The sequence below is a fragment of the Xiphophorus maculatus genome, chromosome 16 (genome assembly GCF_002775205.1).
Source record: "Xiphophorus maculatus strain JP 163 A chromosome 16, X_maculatus-5.0-male, whole genome shotgun sequence".
NCBI lineage: Eukaryota > Metazoa > Chordata > Actinopteri > Cyprinodontiformes > Poeciliidae > Xiphophorus > Xiphophorus maculatus.
In genome coordinates, this window is record NC_036458.1 from 19,366,614 (window position 1) to 19,385,853 (window position 19,240).

At 39.2% G+C, this 19,240-nt stretch overlaps 1 protein-coding gene across 1 annotated transcript; it reads left to right on the top strand.

The window, feature by feature from the left end:
- The first annotated feature begins 562 nt into the window (after positions 1–562).
- On the top strand, positions 563–19,039 carry LOC102228601 (heat-stable enterotoxin receptor-like). Its single transcript, XM_023348594.1, has 27 exons — positions 563–1,201; positions 3,476–3,588; positions 5,310–5,377; positions 5,446–5,667; positions 5,748–5,866; positions 6,468–6,567; positions 6,679–6,790; positions 6,883–7,009; positions 8,322–8,407; positions 8,491–8,605; positions 9,380–9,461; positions 9,643–9,736; positions 11,088–11,150; positions 11,233–11,304; positions 11,406–11,510; positions 12,891–12,977; positions 13,718–13,850; positions 13,929–14,066; positions 14,186–14,274; positions 15,110–15,201; positions 15,322–15,480; positions 15,763–15,955; positions 16,114–16,288; positions 16,585–16,683; positions 16,787–16,881; positions 16,975–17,051; positions 17,143–19,039. The coding sequence occupies exons 1-27, from the start codon at positions 970–972 to the stop codon at positions 17,348–17,350; spliced, it is 3,255 nt and encodes a 1,084-aa protein (XP_023204362.1). The 5' UTR covers positions 563–969; the 3' UTR covers positions 17,351–19,039.
- The last annotated feature ends 201 nt before the right edge of the window (positions 19,040–19,240 follow it).

Sequence of the window (19,240 nt, forward strand, 5' to 3'; positions counted from 1 at the left end):
TTTCCACACACAACTGTAGGAACGATCAACATTTCGACGCTCTAAACGGTAAAGCCTGTGGTCTTCTACGATATGAGCACTAATGCGATTTGCTTATCCGATTGGGTAAGGACGGGCTTATTCACAATGTAGTGACAATGGTTTATGAGCAGACTTTTATTGTCTAAATCCACCTTGTTTTTATAACCAACAATATTTATCTGCTTGGCTTTATGGGCCTCCGGTGACCTTTGCCCCTTTACCACCATAAAAGGCTTCCTCTGCTTCTTAAAGGATAAAAAAGGGGCATCGTGTCAGAAAGCAGACAAACAGGAAATGCACATGTTTACAATATTCTGCTATACTTTTCTCTTTTTGTTTACTGATTATCCTGCAGAGGATTTCTGCATTAATACACACCTTAAAATCACATAGAATTGATAAAACACAATTCAAACATTGATTTCCTTTTAGGCTTGTGATTTATCTTGATGTGGGATGTTTGTCTGAATGGAGTGTGGGAGTTTTTTCCACTCTTCCCTCCCTCTCGGCTGTGCACTGATTGCCACTTTGGAGTTGTTCATTAACTTACATAAGTCAGGCAGACTCGCCTCCATCAACACGGAGCGGAGCCGATCTTAGACTCCAGCTAAAGAAACACAAGGCGTTCAGGCGGAAACACTTTATCTCTACAGTCTTGGTATTAGTTTTGCTCTCCGAAAACGTTTAGGGAGGTCAACATCTCAAAAACAAAAAAAAAGAAGCTTGTTTTCTTCTCTTATCTTGCTGCCGGATTGTAAATCAAGAGAACTTCTGCTTCGTCACCTTCTTACTTCTGTTTTTTGGATTTTCGCCGCCAGTGGAGAGGCTCAGCTCTAAAGGTCTTCAATTCACCCGAACCGGCTCATATTTATTTATTTATTTATTTATTCTGAAAGCTGGAAGAGGCACGGATTTGTGAGGACTTGAGGAAAGTCTCCCGGATCAATAATGCGCAGCAGCTGGGACTGTTTACTGTACCTGGGAGTGCTGGGAGTAATGGGAGTGCTGGGAGTGGTGGCGTCTGGCCACAAAATGCTGGACGACTGCTTGGCATCAGACCGTAAATACAAAATGAACGTCGTTCTTCTGGAGGACAACACCTACGAGTGGAGTCGGCCATTTGTGCAGAGGGCCGTGGAGCACGCTATCGAGAAGGACAGGCAGAAGAACGTCGACAATGGTACGGTGCACAGGAAACCCCAAACAAACTGGTTTCCAGTAGCTGACAAAACAGCCTAAAAACCAAGCATATTGACATATATTTATTAATTATTTGATCAATAAGAACTAGTCATGTGAGATGAGCTGGAATTGACCTACAAACTGTTAAACATGACAGTGTACAGTCAAAATGGCTGATAATGAATTTGATACTTGGTGTTTTTGCATTTCGTTGAATTGGAGAGATTCACCTTCCCTCTGAATTGCAAAGTACTTCAAAAGATTACCAAACATTTACAAACCTATTTAATTTTTTCTAACTTTTTTGTTTGGAACTTTTTAAAACAATTTTAATGATTTATAATAAATAATATTTCGACAAGATTTAACTTAATCGTGTCCATCCAAATACATGCAATCTGCTTGCTTTATTTTTTGTGTAAAATATATTGAATAAAAGAAAGAAAATGTCAAAAAAAAAGAAGTATTTTCATATAATCTCCTCCTAGTATTTTTATTTATTGAAGATTACTTGATAATTTACAAAGTAAATAAATTTTTTAAATGATTAGAGCAAGAAAATTTAGATTAAAATGAAGATGTATGCATAAAGCGGAGGAGCTAAAAGCACATGAAAGACGAAGGAATCGGTTTAATTTTTCTACCCGGACTAATTTGTTTCGTAAAAACTTAAGTCGAATTGTCCAGATAAATTTTTGTCTCTATTTGTTTGTGCTTTCAAAGTGATGAATCATATCTGTTCAGCTGTATGTCCTCATAAGTGGCGTTGCTGTAACTAAATGGGAACTTTACATGGATCTGAATCAAATATTTAATCCAGTAACTCTTCAGATTTGTCAAACTCCAACCCTTGTTTTTTGTTTTTTTTATGTTTTTCACACACGTAAGTCAACACCATTAATTTTTCATATTTTAATGCAAACAAAGGAGTTCAACTTAATGGATGAATGTAAGTTTAAGTACAAAATACACATTTATTGACGTCTGATCATCAGATTTATGACAAGTTGGAACAATGCTACCAAAAGGGGAAGCACTGTAGGGTGGACATCACATCATGTGTGGCTTTTAGCTCACATATTCATGGATTTGTTCACTGATTAATTCTGTTCAGGGTAGCAGAGCACCTGAAACTTTTCCCAGAATTCACTGGTTAAGCCCACGAATGCTCCACCTGCACGTAGAACAAACAAATGTAGCACTTATTGCATGAACCTCTTGGTTTTAATAGAGTTTTAACAACTGTGCCACACAATACTGTCGTCATCGTGTTAATTTTCAGGTTAAAGATTGCTCATCATATCAAAGCCCAGATCAAAGCTGCTGATGGGGTTTCTTATCTTCTAGTATATGCGAGCGTATCTAAGATCAGGCTTTATGGGGGTTTAACTTGAAGCCATTAAGCATTTTTGTTGATTCTCCCGCTCATTATGTTGCCCATTTTGTTATAGTTCATATCTCAGCTTACGCTGTCCTGCTGCAGGCTGAGTTACTTTTGTTACCGTATCATTTTATTTATCAGCGAGGCTGGGTGTAAATATTCACTATTCCATAAATATATCTCATGCTGCTCAAGCATTTTTGACTTGGAGAATCTTCATTAGCGCAGACAGAACCTCTGCACAGCGTAGCATGAGATTAGATCCGTTTTATTTTGGGATTATTGCTGCAACGTTGGAGTAGCGTTGGTGTAAACTCTATTTTACTGCTGCATACTTGCATGATGCCTCTACAGCCCCTTAATAGGTCATCTTTTAATAGCATTTATTACATCTTCTGATGAACTGAAATGCTCCAGCATACAAAGATGCGATGAAATTGACTCACCAATATGTCCCATGAAGAACCAGTACAACCAGTATGAACTCTAATAATAGCAATGGGAGATTTTGGAGACGATACAAAGACGGCAGCAGCAGCAGCTGGTAATTATAAGACACACCAACTTGACTCCACAATCCCAGGAACATGGACTAAAAAAAACAACAAACATGAATGTAACTAATACATGATGTAAAAACAAATATGATCCCGTTTAAGCATTAATAGGGCGGTGTGCTCTGACATAATGGCCTAAGTCAGCTGTTTAATGTTGAGCGTTTCTTTGACTGTTGATAACGTCTGATCGGTGGCATACTTTCCGAGAGAAACTGCAGGCAAATAGTTTATCGCTGGGTGGTAAAAGTCGGCCTAATCTAATCTTTAACAACGCAGGGAGATCAATGAAAGAAAATTAATATTAATATCTCTTATCTGTTTTCCATGACTCAAGGCCTGGACCTCGTTTTGACGGCTAACTACAACGGGTTCAACACCACCGTGTACAACAGACAGGGCTGCGGCAGCAGCACCTGCGAAGGAGTGGCAATACTCAAGAGGCTGGATGTAAGTTTGGTCAAATGTGTTCAGAGGAAATTAACTTTTTTCTTTCTTTCTTTCTTTTTTTTAACGCAGTTCACTTGTTAGAGTTCAGTTACCTCCAAGTCGGTGAGGTGGAAGCGTCAGACCACTGATGCTCATGTTTTATTTGGAGACCGTCCATAGTGACAGGATCTGAACTCCGAGTTCCCCTTTTGTGTTTTAATTTTATTACAGCGAGATTAGCTTTCGGCCGTATATCTGCCACCGCTGCCAGGGCAAACGGTTGCCGTGGCGCCCGTAGCGCCCAGTCAAAGATCAGCGTCCCGCTCACAGCGCAGCTGCGTGGCGCATGTCCTAGAAGCTCAATAAACCCAACCTGCTGCTCCTTCACAACTGACTCGAGATTTAAAAATGAAATCTGGATATTTAAGACTGAAACGTTGCTGTGTTATGAGTCCATTTCAGATTTGGAGTTTCAATTTGTTGGATTTTCATGTGGGTTATTTGAAACCACCCGAAATAAAGACATAAAGACGATAAAGACAAACTCCACGTCTCCTTCTTTATTTTATCTATTCGGTTTTTTCAGTGATTCCATTGCAACAGAAAGACCTGCCACTGTTAATATAAAACTAGGTCTTTTTTTTAATGTGTAGATGAAGATACAGGTCATGTTTATCAGAAACATTTTAGAAAATAATAATTCATGGAGCTTCTCTATTTTTTGTGGCAAACTACAAACTATCTGCCTGTTGTAATTCTCACGCAGCCAATGGAGATACAAAGAGTGCAACACAAAAATATCAGCAAGACAAACGGTCTTTGTATTTTATTGGGATTTTTTGTGAAAGATCAGCACAGAACGGAAAAGTCAGAGAATCGTGATACCAGGGTTGGGCGATATGGACTTAAAGCTTTATCACGATATTTTTGCGATAATGATAAAAGTGACAATAAGAAGTTTTTGTTCGTTTTTTTGGCACAGCAGTCATATCCCATAAATATAAATACTGCTCGTAAAAGCAATCCTATTTGGAATGCGCTTCATTTGGACGCCTGTCCCATGAAGAAATGTGATTTTATTTCACTAAACTGCACACACCAACAGCATTTAATCACATTATCAGCTTTATTTACATATCTTTCTTGATTGAACAAACAGTGCAGGAATCAGTTTTTGTTGTTTCAAGCATTAATTGGAATTTATTGTGACGATGACGAATCAAAAATCTCACTGTGATAAGAAATTCATCACGATAAATGATAAACAATACGATACGTGACACACAGCCTTCTACATTTTAATAAAGCCTTTCCTCTTTAAATGCTACTGGTTTCATTGGATTTTATTTAGGAGTGCTAGAGAGTTGGGGGCTGAACTGCACAGCGTCCTGTTCTGGTTTTTATCAGTAAAAAATGTAGAAAACCATGTTCATGCATCATGTTCATCCACTTCTCTACTCTGCACTACTTTGTGCCAGTACAGCTAAATATTAAGTAATTATTGACTTAATATGAGCTCATATATCTTACTGAAATGTCATTTGCTATTTAGTTTTGTCTCAATTCAAGTTCACTAAGATATCTACTAGAAACTCGACCAAACATGTTTGGTAAAATTCAGAGTTTTTGCAGTGAAATGTTCTGAGTTTTTATTTTTTTTTAGGGAGCGAATTATCGACAGACTTTCAAACCCCATTTGTGATCAATATTCAATCATTTCGTGCTTTAATGTTGTGTTGCAGCGCAGCAATGAAGTCGGCTGCATCATGCTGGGGCCTTCGTGTACTTTTGCCACCTTCCAGTTAGTGGAGTAAGTGTAGCTAAACGTTTTCTCCAGACATCTTCTCAGTCTAGTTTAACTCTGACCCTCTTCCACAGCGAGGAGATCGGCTTGACCCTGAGCATTCCCATCATCTCTGCTGGCAGCTTCGGCCTCTCCTGCGACTACAAGCCCAAACTGTCGCGCACCTTGCCTCCGGCCCGAAAAATCATCGATTTGTTCCTGAACTTCAAGACCGAGGTGCTGGGATTTAAGCCCAAGTGGGAGAAATTCTACGTGTACAAAAAGCAAGTGAACAACGCAACCGAAGACTGCTTCTGGTGAGCCGCGGGGAGTTCAGCTCGACTTCACTTTTGTCTTGTTCTCCCGTCATCTTCGGTTTTCTGCCTTTCCTGAAAAGGTACATCAATGCGCTGGAGGCGCCGTCGGCGAGGTTCGCGTCGCAAACACGGAGGGTGATGGTGCGGGAAAAGAAGGACCTGCGGAGCATCATGAAGACTTCAAATCGCCACAGCAACAGTGAGTTTTGTTTTTTTATTATTATTATTATTTTTGTTTTTTAACAATATTAATCTGCCATGAAACAGAAAAAGCTAAGAATAATCTAAAAAAAAAAAAAGGAAATGTTTTGTAAAATTTTGAGGATTTTTTCTTTTTACCTGCACAGTCTGAGCTGAACTATTTTCCTGTAAAATTTGCAAGAATAACTTTTATTTTAATTTTATTTCAGAGTGAATTTGCTGCACTGTTCTTGTCAGGCAGGTGAATAAGCAGTTGGTGAACAATCGCTGAAGATAACAGCAAAAACTCAAAAAGTGCCAAATTAATAGTGTTGGAAACCAGAACCAAATATGGATTTTCGTCACACAGTATAAACAAATAAATTAGGGAAAGTTCTTATTTGTTTTGGCACATTATAGAGTTATTTATCTGTTTTTAAATGTATCGCCATCCATGTTGGATGTAGCAGTTAACATGAACATCAAGGTTTGTTTTGGGATTCGTTCCCGTTTGTTTCGCTCTAATGCTTTCTTGATGGCCCAAAATCAATATGGCCGCCGTGCTCATGGCGAGTGTTTTTAGACTTTTTGTCTAAAAAAAATACGCTTTTTTCTTTCAGTTATTATTTTATGTGGCGGCCCTGAAGAAATTTCCTTAATAAAGGACGATGTGGACCAGATTCACCCAGACACCTTGTTCATTCTTCTTGATCTTTATAAGTAAGTTCCCTCTGAATTTCACTCTCTGCATCAACTGGAAAATGTTAAACAATGGGGTGGAAGCAAGACATTTTCCCAGGGGTATCACCTTTTTTTTTTTTCTCAATCTAGCCCTGAATATTACGTCAACGAAACGGCCCACGAGTGGATGCAAGACGTCCTGGTCGTCACTCTGCCGCAGAGGAACTACAGCTACAACTCAAACTCGTCACAAAACGAGACGGTGAGCCGTCCAACGAAGACCGGACAGCGAAACCTGTTTGAAAAATATGGTCGATTAGTTTGATTTGTTTTGTCTTCCGTTGCAACGGGCAGATAAATGACTACGTGGCCGGATATCATGATGGAGCTCTGGTCTTTGGACAAGTGCTTAGAGATCGGTTGATGAGCAAGAACTCTGAAGACGTCGATTTCAACCCGTTTGCAAACGTGACTATCGAGGGTGAGATCAGACGTAGAACAGGAAACTTCAAGACAACAAAATGATAACTGTAAACTAAACACAACTGATTAAAGAAACAATTAACAACCAGGCAACAAACAGCCATAATTAAACCTTATTAGAAGACAATAACTATCTGGATCTCAGTCTTTTAGAGGTCGAATGACAAAGGACTTTATGGCCGAATTTAGTGCCAATGTTTTACTTTGGAGGGCCTAATAGAGTAGATAGAGAGTCAAAAGTCAGACAGATGCTGTGATCAGCAGACTTCATCGACAACAACAGCTCAGTTTAGATACTGTAACTCTCAGAATTAAAACCATAAATTTATCAAATCTTTGGCCGATTCAATAAATGGGAGTTCAGGCTCCATTTTACCTGTATATGTAAATAACAACAGAAAACACTATTTATAATAATAATAATAATAATAATAATAATAATAATAATAAAAGTTATTCCAAACTGTTTGTGATTGCAAGCTGATGAGACGTTTATTATTTTGGACTGAATTTTGTGGCCATTCATTCATTCATTCATTCATTCATTCATTCATTCATTCATTCAGAGTTATTCCCTAAGGCAGTATCTCGTATAGTGGACGTGGCTTATGAACGATGGCATAATCTGACCTTTGACCCTTTACAAAAAAATAATAGCTATCACCAGTTTGACTTAATGTGTTCCAGTTTATGATCCATAATGAAGCTCATCACTCTACTGTTTCACACGAGATCGTAACGTAAGCCAACGATTGTAAGTTACATTTAAATCTCTTTATAAAAAACTCTTTTAGCATCTTTTTCCTCCTCAAAAAGCTTCTGCAGTCGTGAAGTGAATTGCTTCCACCAGACAGGCCCTCAACCGTCTGAGAATATTTTAGAAATGTTATGACAAATCCCGTGATTGGTTTTGTACGTTTCTTTGCGTCTGGTTGCACTTAAACGCTTCAGATCGTCAAACATAGTTTGGTGTCGGGCGAAGATTTTTCAAATCAGGGTTTAATTCCTTTTTAAAGACAAAAGCTGAACAAACCAGACTGGGAAACGTTGAAGCCAAACGCTGGCAACAGTTCCCATTAAGTGTTTGGGGAAAAAAGCCTTTTTTTTTATTGCTGTGACTTAATACTCATTTTCATTCAACATTAGAGAGCATCCAAAGCCTCCTGAAGCAGATTTCAGTGCCGACTTTGACTAGGCCTAGGCCACTCCACGGACGTTTTTTGCTTGTTTGTTTATTTTGAATCTGTTCAGAGGTGTGCTGTGTTTATTGCAGTTTAATAATGTGTGTTCATGTATTATTGCTGGCGCAGGTCTAGGAGGACCCGTTGTGCTGGATGAGCACGGAGACAGAGACGTGAACTTCTCCTTCATTTACACGTCAATGAAAACCGGGAAGGTGAGCTCACGGCCACTTTACCAGCCAGCGCAGCCAAAACAACAGGAGCGTGTGTTTTGATTTCGTTTTCTCTCCTCGCACAGTATGAAACTCTGCTAGTGTTTGATTCGTCACAAAACAGAACCATTGCAACGCACCCGAACCCGGCTCTGGGCTGGAAAGGCCAACTTCCTAATGATGAACCCGAAAATCCAGAAGGTAACGAGTGTTAAAGTTTCTAGAGCAAATATCTGAGCTCACTTGAAATAAGACAAAATGACATTTTAGCACGATACAGGAGCTTGTTTTAAGTCGTGTCCTTTAAATTGATGAAAAACGTCTAGTTCACGTTTTTCTCACCTTCTGAATGAAACTTACTTGTATTTTAGTGTCGTTTGATAAATGTTCGATTCTGAGCTGTTTTCGTCGGTGGAAGTGCACTCTTGAATTTATGTTGTTCGCTGTTAGCTGGAAACCCCCAAAGAGAATGACTTATATCACTTGGACTGCAGATACTGACTACTAATACTTAGTCCTCACAGCCCCAAAGAAGAAAATAAACGTAGTAAGTCAAAGTCTTTATTATTGTACCATCTTTCTGTCACTTGTTTTTTGAAAACACAATGTTTTATCTGATTTGTCAATCTAAAATAAAATGTAAACTGTTTTAACGGAGGGTTGATAAACATCAGTTGGAGCCACTCCAACCAATAAACAGATTCTTTAAAACTCTGGACACCGACATTAAATCAAAATGTGGTTCAACAATGCACACTTATGCAACCAGATCCTTTTTCTGTAATATGCTTTCCAACCTGAATCATACAGGAGAAATGTAACGTCACATTAAGAGAAGTTGGAAATTATTTCTCACGGTCTCATTTAACAGAGACATGAAAAGCTTTCAGTGCCGCTGTATGACGTCGCACCGCAGGATCGTATTTCAACAGCTGTTAAAGATCTACATTTTGTTTAATGTGTGTTTTTCTTCAGACTTGGGCACACAGGACGTGATCGTGATCGTTTTGGGTGTCAGCGTTGTCGTAGTGACCGCCATCGCTCTCATCTTCTACAGGTAAACACCAAAACCTTTTCACGTCTGTAAATGCAAGCACCCCCCCCCCCCCCCCCGCTCTCCTTTCTTGGAGCCTCTCTGAGCGACTGCAGAGATAAACTACAAAAAAGAAGAAGAAGAGGACATTTTGTGACTGAGCACCACTTGACTAACCCCACTGTTTGTCTGTGAACGCCGGCAGGCAGAACAGGGCGGAGCGTCTGATGCAGAAGAAGTGGTCACACATCAGTCCGCACCTGATTGGTCCTCTGGATGAGAAGGAAGTCTCTCTGAAGGTCAGGGCCGTACTGAACCTCTAAGCTGGTACCAAATAAAACAAAGCCAAGTGAAAAGAGACCTGAGGAATCTTTATCGTGTACAACAGGGCCGGTGCAGGCTTTTCAGGGGCCCTAAGCAGATTTTCATTCTAGATGCTTCAATCATTCCTACTGCATTGCTGTTACACTCCTGCTACCATTAGCATCATTTGTAATCAGCTTACATCATGCCAGTGTTGTTATGGCTACCGATTTTAGTCTTACAGGAGTAACAAAGTCAAAAAATAGAATAGAATAGAATAGAATTCAACTTTATTGTCATTGCACTGTCACAAGTACAAGCAACAAGATGTAGTTTGCATCTATCCAGAAGTGCTCTACAAGATATAAATATTTATTTACAGATGTACAAGACTATGTATGTATGGACTATAAGGGGTTATAGCAAGAGATATACTGTAGATATTGTGTATAAATATAAATATGGGAGCTATATGCACAGATTATACAGATTATACTAAAGAGAATTATCTGGATTTGGAAATGCAGAGTGGGAGTTAAGTGTGCCGTGTTATCTTAAAAACGCCAAATTTACAGTAAACAATAGAACAAATGTGATATCTTATAATCTCCTAGAAGTGGTTGGAGAACAGGAAGAGATTGGCTGTTATTTTATGTCACAACAACAATAATAATCATTATTGTGTAATACGTGTAATAGCATTTAGTGTGTATTATGTGTGTTTGGGGGGGCCCAAATATTTTTCTTTTCGTTTTGTTTTTTGCATCTAAAAAGAACTGTATTTTATATAAAACTATATTGTACATACATGAAACAATATTTACATAATTGAAAATGGTGAGTTTATAGTAGATTTCTTTGGGAACAACATGAAGACTACCTGTTAATGTAGCCGTCTGTCCGTCCGTCCGTCCATCCGTCCGTCCGTTTGCATTAGTAAAATAATTTTTCTGCAGCGATCCATGTTTTAAAAAATCGAGTTAATCTGTTCCACGTAACCAAATTAAGTTTGTCAAACTTAATTTATTTACATTTGCTTAACATGACAACTTACTAAACTTAATATGTTTACTTGGACAAATTTAATTCAATTACTTAAAACAATAATAATTGGATCCCCTGTTTGTTTTTTTCAGTGTTCTGTAGAATTGTTCAGATAACATTCATGTGTTAGAATGGTCCAGTCAAAGTTCAGACCCTAATCCAATTGACTTGAATGGGTAAACATTGGTTTATGTAGTTTGTTTTTCTTTCCGGGTGTGTAGCATCTATTGGATTAATGAACGTGGGAGTCCTTTCATGACAATCTGTCGATTTAAAAATCCGTGTTTGTTGTTTTTGGAACAGATTGATGACGATAAGAGGAAGGACAGCACATACTTCAGACAGCGAGGCTGCTACGACAAGAAGGTGATTTTGTTCCTGCTTCCAGAAATCCATAACTGGATTGTAAAACTCATAGTGATACGTGTTTGTTTAATATCCTTCCCAGCCGGTGATCCTGAAAGAGCTGAAGCAGGCAGAAGGAGATTTCACCGAGGACCAGAAAATTGAGCTCAACACTGTGAGATCCTCTGAGTTTTATTCAGAGGTTTCTACTAAAACACACAGTATAGATACACATCTCTGCTACATATTCTGACGTTATATGTGTTTGTGTTGCAGCTGCTCCGGATCGATTACTACAACCTGGCCAAGTTTTACGGCACAGTGAAGTTCGAGTACGGCGTCTTCGGGGTGTTTGAGCTCTGCCAGCGGGGATCCCTCAGGGTGAGATCAGACCCCCTCCTGTCTCTGGTTTCGCTTTTATTTTCCACCTTTTTCTGTCTTTAGTCACTCTATAAGTTCTTTAATTCTATTTCAAAAACACAATCAGTGTCACTCATTGTGCTCAGCAAAACTGGATGGAAGAAAGACGGATTTTAAGTTTATAAAACGATGGAAAAAAATGTGTAGAATGCCTTCAAATAAATCTTTTATTTGTTATTGTAGTGATATATTCTCACACGGATTTAGATAAGTCTGCCCTTTAATTTGAGTGAGAAAAAAATAAATTTATATTAAGAAATAATTGCTTTTAATAACATAACGCCCTGAAGGTAAAAGGGGATAGTGCAAAGTATTAACAGCTGCTATTGATTCTTGTATCTAATGTCATTTTGGAATAATACAATAATAATGTAATTAGTAGAGAAATTCATGTGCAAACTGACAGACAAATTAAAGCTGGCAGATTCACACAAGATTAAACAGAAAAAAAAGAGCTAAAGAAGATAATACAACTTTTTTTACATTGATGTCATTTGTCAGCACACCAAAAAAATTTGATTTGTTTTGACTGATAGAATAATATTTAAGCTCACAACTTTTACCTTAAACTTCTAGTTATGTGAGTTTAGAGTCCAGACGGCCGCATGAATACGTACGGCGGGCCAGATTCGGCCCCCAGGGCCGTGAGTTTAACACCCGTGCTGAATACAACATAGCAAAAATAAAACCGCAGAGTTATTAAAAATAGCATGCTAAGACTGAAGGAATGGGCAAAATGTGTTTGTATATTTTTAAAAGAGTAGGGAAACATTTTGTTAAAAAAAAAGACTTCTTTTTTTTTTACCACAAAATAAATATATAGAACTTAAAGGTTTTTTTTTTTTTTTTCAAAATGTCCTAATGTGAGATTATGTTGTACAGTAAAGAATAAATGTACTTTCAGGTATTTTATGCATCTTTTACCCAGGGTGCCATTAAATGTGCTGTTCATGTTTGGCACAGCCACTCAGGAATGAAAGTTTATCCTACTTTTGATGTTGCCTAAAATCTGCAGCTACAACCATTCCTGTCCACGTTGCTCTGACCTCACTTCCTGGAACCTGACACACATCCTGTTAGTCAGTGGCCTTATTTCCACGCCGCCCCTAATAACCTTATCGCCTTCTTTATGATTTATGACACTCTGTGTACAGAGCGCTAATGGTGTGTGCGTGAATACACACTATCTGAGGTTTGCGCATACACACACACACACACCCACGTGTCTATTAAGTGTTCCACTTTTTTCCATTCACCTAACAGAGGCTGTGAGCTGAGTGATAAAAGCCAAAAGAATTTACTCTCTCTGCGCTTGTTTATTATTTTTATTCTCTCTTGCAGTACATCCTCAGCGACAGGATATCCTACCCAGATGAGACCTTCATGGACATGGAGTTTAAAATATCTGTCATGTACGACATCGCGAAGGTAACATTAATATTATCTGGTGTCACGTTGAAAATATTCGTGTCGGATTTCTACAACTGAGCATTTTTGTCGTGTACTTGATGTGACATTTACTAAACAAATGGGGAAAAAAAGGATGTAGCGCCTTCAACCGTTTTCAGCATTAATTTAAAATAAAGTATTTTATGAATAGTAACACAACGTGACGTCTTGAAGGATATACTATAAAACTTTGCTTTTTACATTTTGTCTCATTTCAACCACAAACTTCAATGTTTCTTAATGGAATTTTATGTGAAACACAAAGTGGTGAAGCAACTTCATCCAGCTTTCTGTGGATCAACTCTGACGAAAAGCCTCCCCACAGCATGATGCTGCCAACACCATGTTTGTTTGAAGGGATGTTGCGTTAAAGGTGATCTGCACTGTCAGTTTTAGTATTGTTGAAATCATGACTAAATTACTCACAACTTTCTAATTAGGTGACTTTTAAAGGAATTGGTTTCTCTGGGTTTTATTTAGGGGTATCAAAGTTAATAGGACTGAATGAAATGCATCTTTCAGGTTTTATTTTGAGGGAATAAACCTTTTAAACTCTTTTTTCATTCCACTTTATAATTTCACACTGCTTTATGTTGGTCTGTCGCATAAAAATCCAGCTGAAACAACGAGGCTTGTGGTTCCTGATGCAGCAAAATGTGAACAAACGTTTATTAATGCTTGTTGCAAAGCTCTACAAAACATCAAATGGCGTCTTACAGGGCATGTCGTACCTGCACTCGAGTAGCATTCCAGTCCACGGACGCCTCAAGTCCACCAACTGCGTGGTCGACAACCGCATGGTTGTCAAGATCACAGACTTTGGCTGCCACACCATCCTGATGCCAGGCAGAGGTGATTGTTGCCCTCTGGTCCTTCATCCTAAACCTGAGACTATCGGACACTCAGCCTCTCTCCGTCGCTCCCTTTCAGATCTGTGGACGGCTCCGGAGCATCTCCGTAAAGTTGACGTGTCGCAGAAAGGCGACGTCTACAGCTACGGCATCATCGCACACGAGATCGTCCTGAGGCAAACCCCGTTCTACACCCGCTCCTGCTTCAACACTGCAGGCACGTCGTCGCCGAAACTCTCCGCTCGTCTGTTTTAGTTAGAAGATTTCATTGGGCTTATTTTGTGTGCGTGATCCAGCTCCTATTAGTATTTACGTTCCTCTTCCACAATCTCTCAGAAAAACTGCACAGAGTTCAGTATCCCAGAGGAAACGGCTTCTTCAGACCGGACCTCTACTTTGAAGGAGTATCAGACAGAGAAATTGAGGTAAACATCACATTAACAAGCTGCTATTTCAAAACAGAGTGACTATTCATAGCAAGGCAAAATTATGAATACATTTTAACTTTTTAAAATGATCTCACGTTATTTGGATTTCATGATAAAGACCAAAACAAATTAGTGGATAACTACAAAGTTTGTTGTTGTTTTTTCTTTATTCAAATGACTTTTTGTTGAATAAATCTGATTAAAGCTCTCCCCATCTGAGGGTAACCTTTAAAGAACAACTATTTATACTGTGAAGGTAAAGGTAATTTTATTTAGATAGCACATTTTCAGCAATGAGGCAATTCAAAGTGCTTTACAGGAATTTAAAGGAAATACAAACAAAATAACAAACCAAAGGAAAGAGCAAAAGAAGAAAAAGTTAATAATGTTTATCCAAAGTAAATAAATGATCCTATTCAGGGTTGGTAGATAAGTATAAGTAAATATCCTCTGGTCTAATTCCTTTTCTGGGTTGGAAGAATAGGAGTCTAAAAAGCAGTTGCTAAGATAGTTAGCAACTACTTTTTAGTAGTGAGACTTTATTGACTAGTTAAATGACCTTTGAAGACATTTAGTTCCAGATTAGATTTTATTTAGGGCTGTCAAAGTAAAGTAAACCACGCCACTTCAAAATAGCTGGTCTGTCTATCTTATCAAATCCCAATGAAATACATAAAGAGGTTTGTGATTGTAACGTGACAAAAAGTAAAAAGTTCAAGGAGTGTCTAGAATCTTGGCATGCACTGTAAACGTTATAAAAATAGACTGTCTTTATCGGCTCCGGCTGAATAAATGACCCGTTGTTCTGCCTCCTGTGTGCTTGTGAACGCAGCTCTACATGCTGATAAGGAGCTGCTGGGATGAAGACCCTGAGCGAAGGCCAGACTTCAAGAGGATAGAGTTAACGCTGGGAAAGATTTTCAGGTACGTCGACACGTCTTCCCTGGGGACCTTTACGTCATCTTTAACACATTAAATATGGCTGAAGGTGACGTGCCAAGGCCAATTTTAATTATTTTTTATTTTTATTTTTTATTTCCACAGTAACTTGCACAACCAGGCCACTGAGACGTACATGGACAACCTGATCCGCCGCCTGCAGATGTACTCCAGGACTCTGGAGTGTTTGGTGGAGGAGAGGACGGCTCTGTACAAAGCCGAGAGGGACAGAGCGGACCGCCTCAACTTCATGTTGCTGCCGGGGTACGGCCATTTACTGAAAAACCCTGGAACAGATGAGTAAAAGCAGAGGAGATCCATAGCTGGAAAAATGATTTCTGTAACTTCTCCTTTGTTTTATGACACCTGGGGACAAAATAAAGTCGCTATAGTCACTCCTAAAAACTAAATATATCTACATAGTATTACTACTGACTCTGTCTTTATTGACTGATGACATGGACACACGCATGCAGAGTGTCCACATGTTACAAATCTTCCCATAGAAATTGAAAATGACATGTTCCTCTCCCTGTGTTTGCCTAGTCCCGTGGTGATCTCGCTAAAGGAGACAGGAAGAGTGGAGCCCGAGCTGTTTGAGGAGGTCACCATCTATTTCAGCGACATAGTGGGCTTCACCACCCTGTGCCACTACAGCACCCCCATGGAGGTGGTGGACATGCTGAACGAGATCTACAAGAACTTTGACAGCATCCTGGATCACCATGATGTCTACAAGGTAGCTCAGTGTAGCAGCGCAGGGCTGGGAGCTAGCCCATACTAGGGTAAACGTTTCTGCCCAAAGCTTTGGAGTGATACGGTCAAGATTAAATTAGTAAAAGAGCCTGATTTATTTGTCTAGCTGTTGTGTTAGTTATTGTTTCCCTTTGCCCTCAGGTTGAGACGATAGGAGATGCCTATATGGTTGCGTCAGGGTTACCCAAGCGAAATGGCGACAGACATGCGGTGGACATCGCCCACATGGCCCTCGACCTCCTGTCGTTTGTTGGGACTTTTGAGTTGCAGCACCTGCCGGGGATTCCTCTGTGGATTCGCATTGGAGTGCATTCAGGTACCAAATATTCCTGATTCTTCTACCTAACTACCTACAAAAGCATCAATAAATATCAATGCATTTGAAAACATGATTTAATGTAGATGCTGTGTGCAGCTTAGTGGCACAAATCAAATTTTTTTGTGTCCTAAAGAGGCGTTTTACAAACAGGAGTGTTTCTCAAGAGCATCATCTGTTTGTTGGGCTGTGATTGCTGCACCATGCAGTCACGGCCTATGGTTACCTAGAAAAAGTTCCCCCAAATATTGCGATAAACTTTAAGTCTATGTTGCTCATCCCTAATCTACGTGCAGGTCCGTGTGCCGCCGGCGTGGTCGGAAACAAGATGCCTCGCTACTGTCTCTTTGGAGACACGGTGAACACGGCGTCTCGCATGGAGTCCACAGGCCTGCGTAAGCGAAACGAACACGAGGAAACATCCAGTAATCCAGAAAAAGACTGCTAGAAAGAAACAGATCTCTACATCTGACAAGCGGTTCCCATTTTCTCTTCCAGCTCTGAGGATTCATGCGAGCCAGTCCACAATCAACATCCTGCGGAGGACAGACTGTCAGTTTGAGTTTGAAAAAAGAGGAGAGACATACCTAAAGGTGAGATGATTTTTTTTTTACTATCTTACATCCACACATGTCCCAAACATTGCATGTAAACTTGGTGCTTGTCTGTGTTTTCCTAACTCTCAGGGTAAAGGGAAGGAGATGACCTACTGGCTAACAGGTGTAACAGGAAGAACCTACAACCTGCCCACACCACCGACAGCGTGAGTCAAGCCTCTACGTTTTACGCCAAACATTCAGATGTGTTGCGTACGAGGATCATGATCCATAATGGTCCGTCCGTGTTTGTCTCAGGGAGAACTTCCAGAGGCTCCAGCAGGACCTGGCAGACATGATCGTGTCCAGCCTGGAGAAGCACCGAGCCGGAAGGGAGGGCTTCGAAAAGAGGAAGACCTTGTCCACCAGAATCCGCTGGAGAGACACCAACGGCAGCCTGAGGAAGGACGGCCCTCCGGAGTACTTCCACCTGGCCGTCACTGAGAATCCCAGCACGTTCCTGTGACGAAGCGCAGAGGAGATTTACGGGAAAGACTTTGTTAAGCCTAGTGTTTGGAACTAAACACCTGTTGGGACCGTTCTGCTGAGTCAGTGTGACGGTGCAGAAGCAGCAGGTGGGTTAACGGTGACATCATCTCTGTGATATCTGGACTCTCTGCCCAGGTCACAGTCCTTCAAGGTTGAGAGAGCAGCAGGTTCTTGTAAGATCTTCAAGCACAGGGATATATTTCACTCCATAGGATGCATCTGTCAAACTGATTTGTACAAAATTTTGCAGTCTTCATTCTTTCTTCTGAGCCAATACTTTGCACTCGATTCATAACATAATTATTATCAAGACTTTAGCTTGAGCTGCGTGTAATCTCAAACTAAAGTCACTTTTCTCCAAGAAAAAGAGACGAGACGAAAGACGAGGGGAAACTGTCTGTGTTCACTTTTACAGTGTTCTTACTTTTTGTTGTCTGTAGGATTCATCGCAAAGTATGACAAATTATTTACCGTGTAAATAAGCTTTATTTGCTGCAAACGACAGTGGATCTGCATTGTCTTGCTAATTTAGTAGCTACACTTGCAGAAGTCGAAGTTCCAGACAGGCATTTGAACTCATCACCAGCACGAACGCCCTCCAGTTTTTGCAAGCTTCTGGAATAATTCTGGCTAGATCTTTGACCACCAGATAACATTTAAAATAATAGCTTTTTTTTTGGGCTCTGTCTCAGTTTTTAAGCAAATATCACTGATTTTCAATAGAAGTGAGGTCAAAGTCACTCCAGACGGTTCATGCTGGTTTCCTTTGTCTGATCCAAAACTAGCTTACTTGAACTCTATCCAAAAAATAATGGTGAAATATTCAGCCAGAATTGTGTTAGGAGTTTACTGATTATGGAGAGGTGAAGAGTGCCAAATTACAATAAGTAAATAACTTATGTCATTAACTGTTTTGAAACACAAAATAAATACAAATATATTTTTTTAAATATAGAGCTAGCTACGTGCCTTAATTAAATGTATTAATTTCATTTTAAAAATAGATATATTTAATGTTTGTTTTTCCAAGTTTATGACTGAGGTCAATATTTTCACCGTGTTGGACACGTTCAACACACATTTAAATAATTATGGTAAAGTTATTTATTGTAAATTGTCACTTTTTACTCTACATAACTTGTCAAAGCACATTTATCCAAATATCAGCTTTTATCTACATTTGAGCCTATATGTATAGTTTTTGTCAGTGTGTGGTTTAAAGAAATTTCACACACACACAAAATAAACGGACGCATCTATTTCTTTTTCAAAATCACTGAAGATGGATCAAAGCATCTTTGGAGGCATCATTGAATGCCCAACATCAAAATGGCATCCATGAGGAGGATATGTAAATGTCTGACTGGAACTAAATGATGTTATAATAAAAATACATAGAACAATTAAACCACTCATCTTCTGCAATATGGCATAAAGTTAGAGGAATTTTTCAAACAAATTTCTCTTGAATACTACAAAGATGGCCACCGGCTGAGCTTTTATTGTTGTAGCTGTCGCCAGGTTTATCTTGTGAAACGCCAAGTGAACGCACGGCCATTTTTTTCTCTCTTGGCACACCGATGCTACCTTGTTTTTAAAACATCTGAAATATTTTTGTGATGATTTTTATTTTCTGTTTTATTAAATAAAGATTTCCAGTGTGGCACAAGAAATTGTAAGTATTTTATGTTTTAGGTTGTATATTTTAAAAAAACTTGCATTTTCTGTACAAACTGCTGCAGTTTCACGACATAGACATTTTGCAACCCTCGTAGAAATATAGAAAGTGAAATGTAATTCAGATCATATCCAATAAAAATTATTTAAGCACGAATGACACAATTTAAGATTTGATTACTTAGGGAAA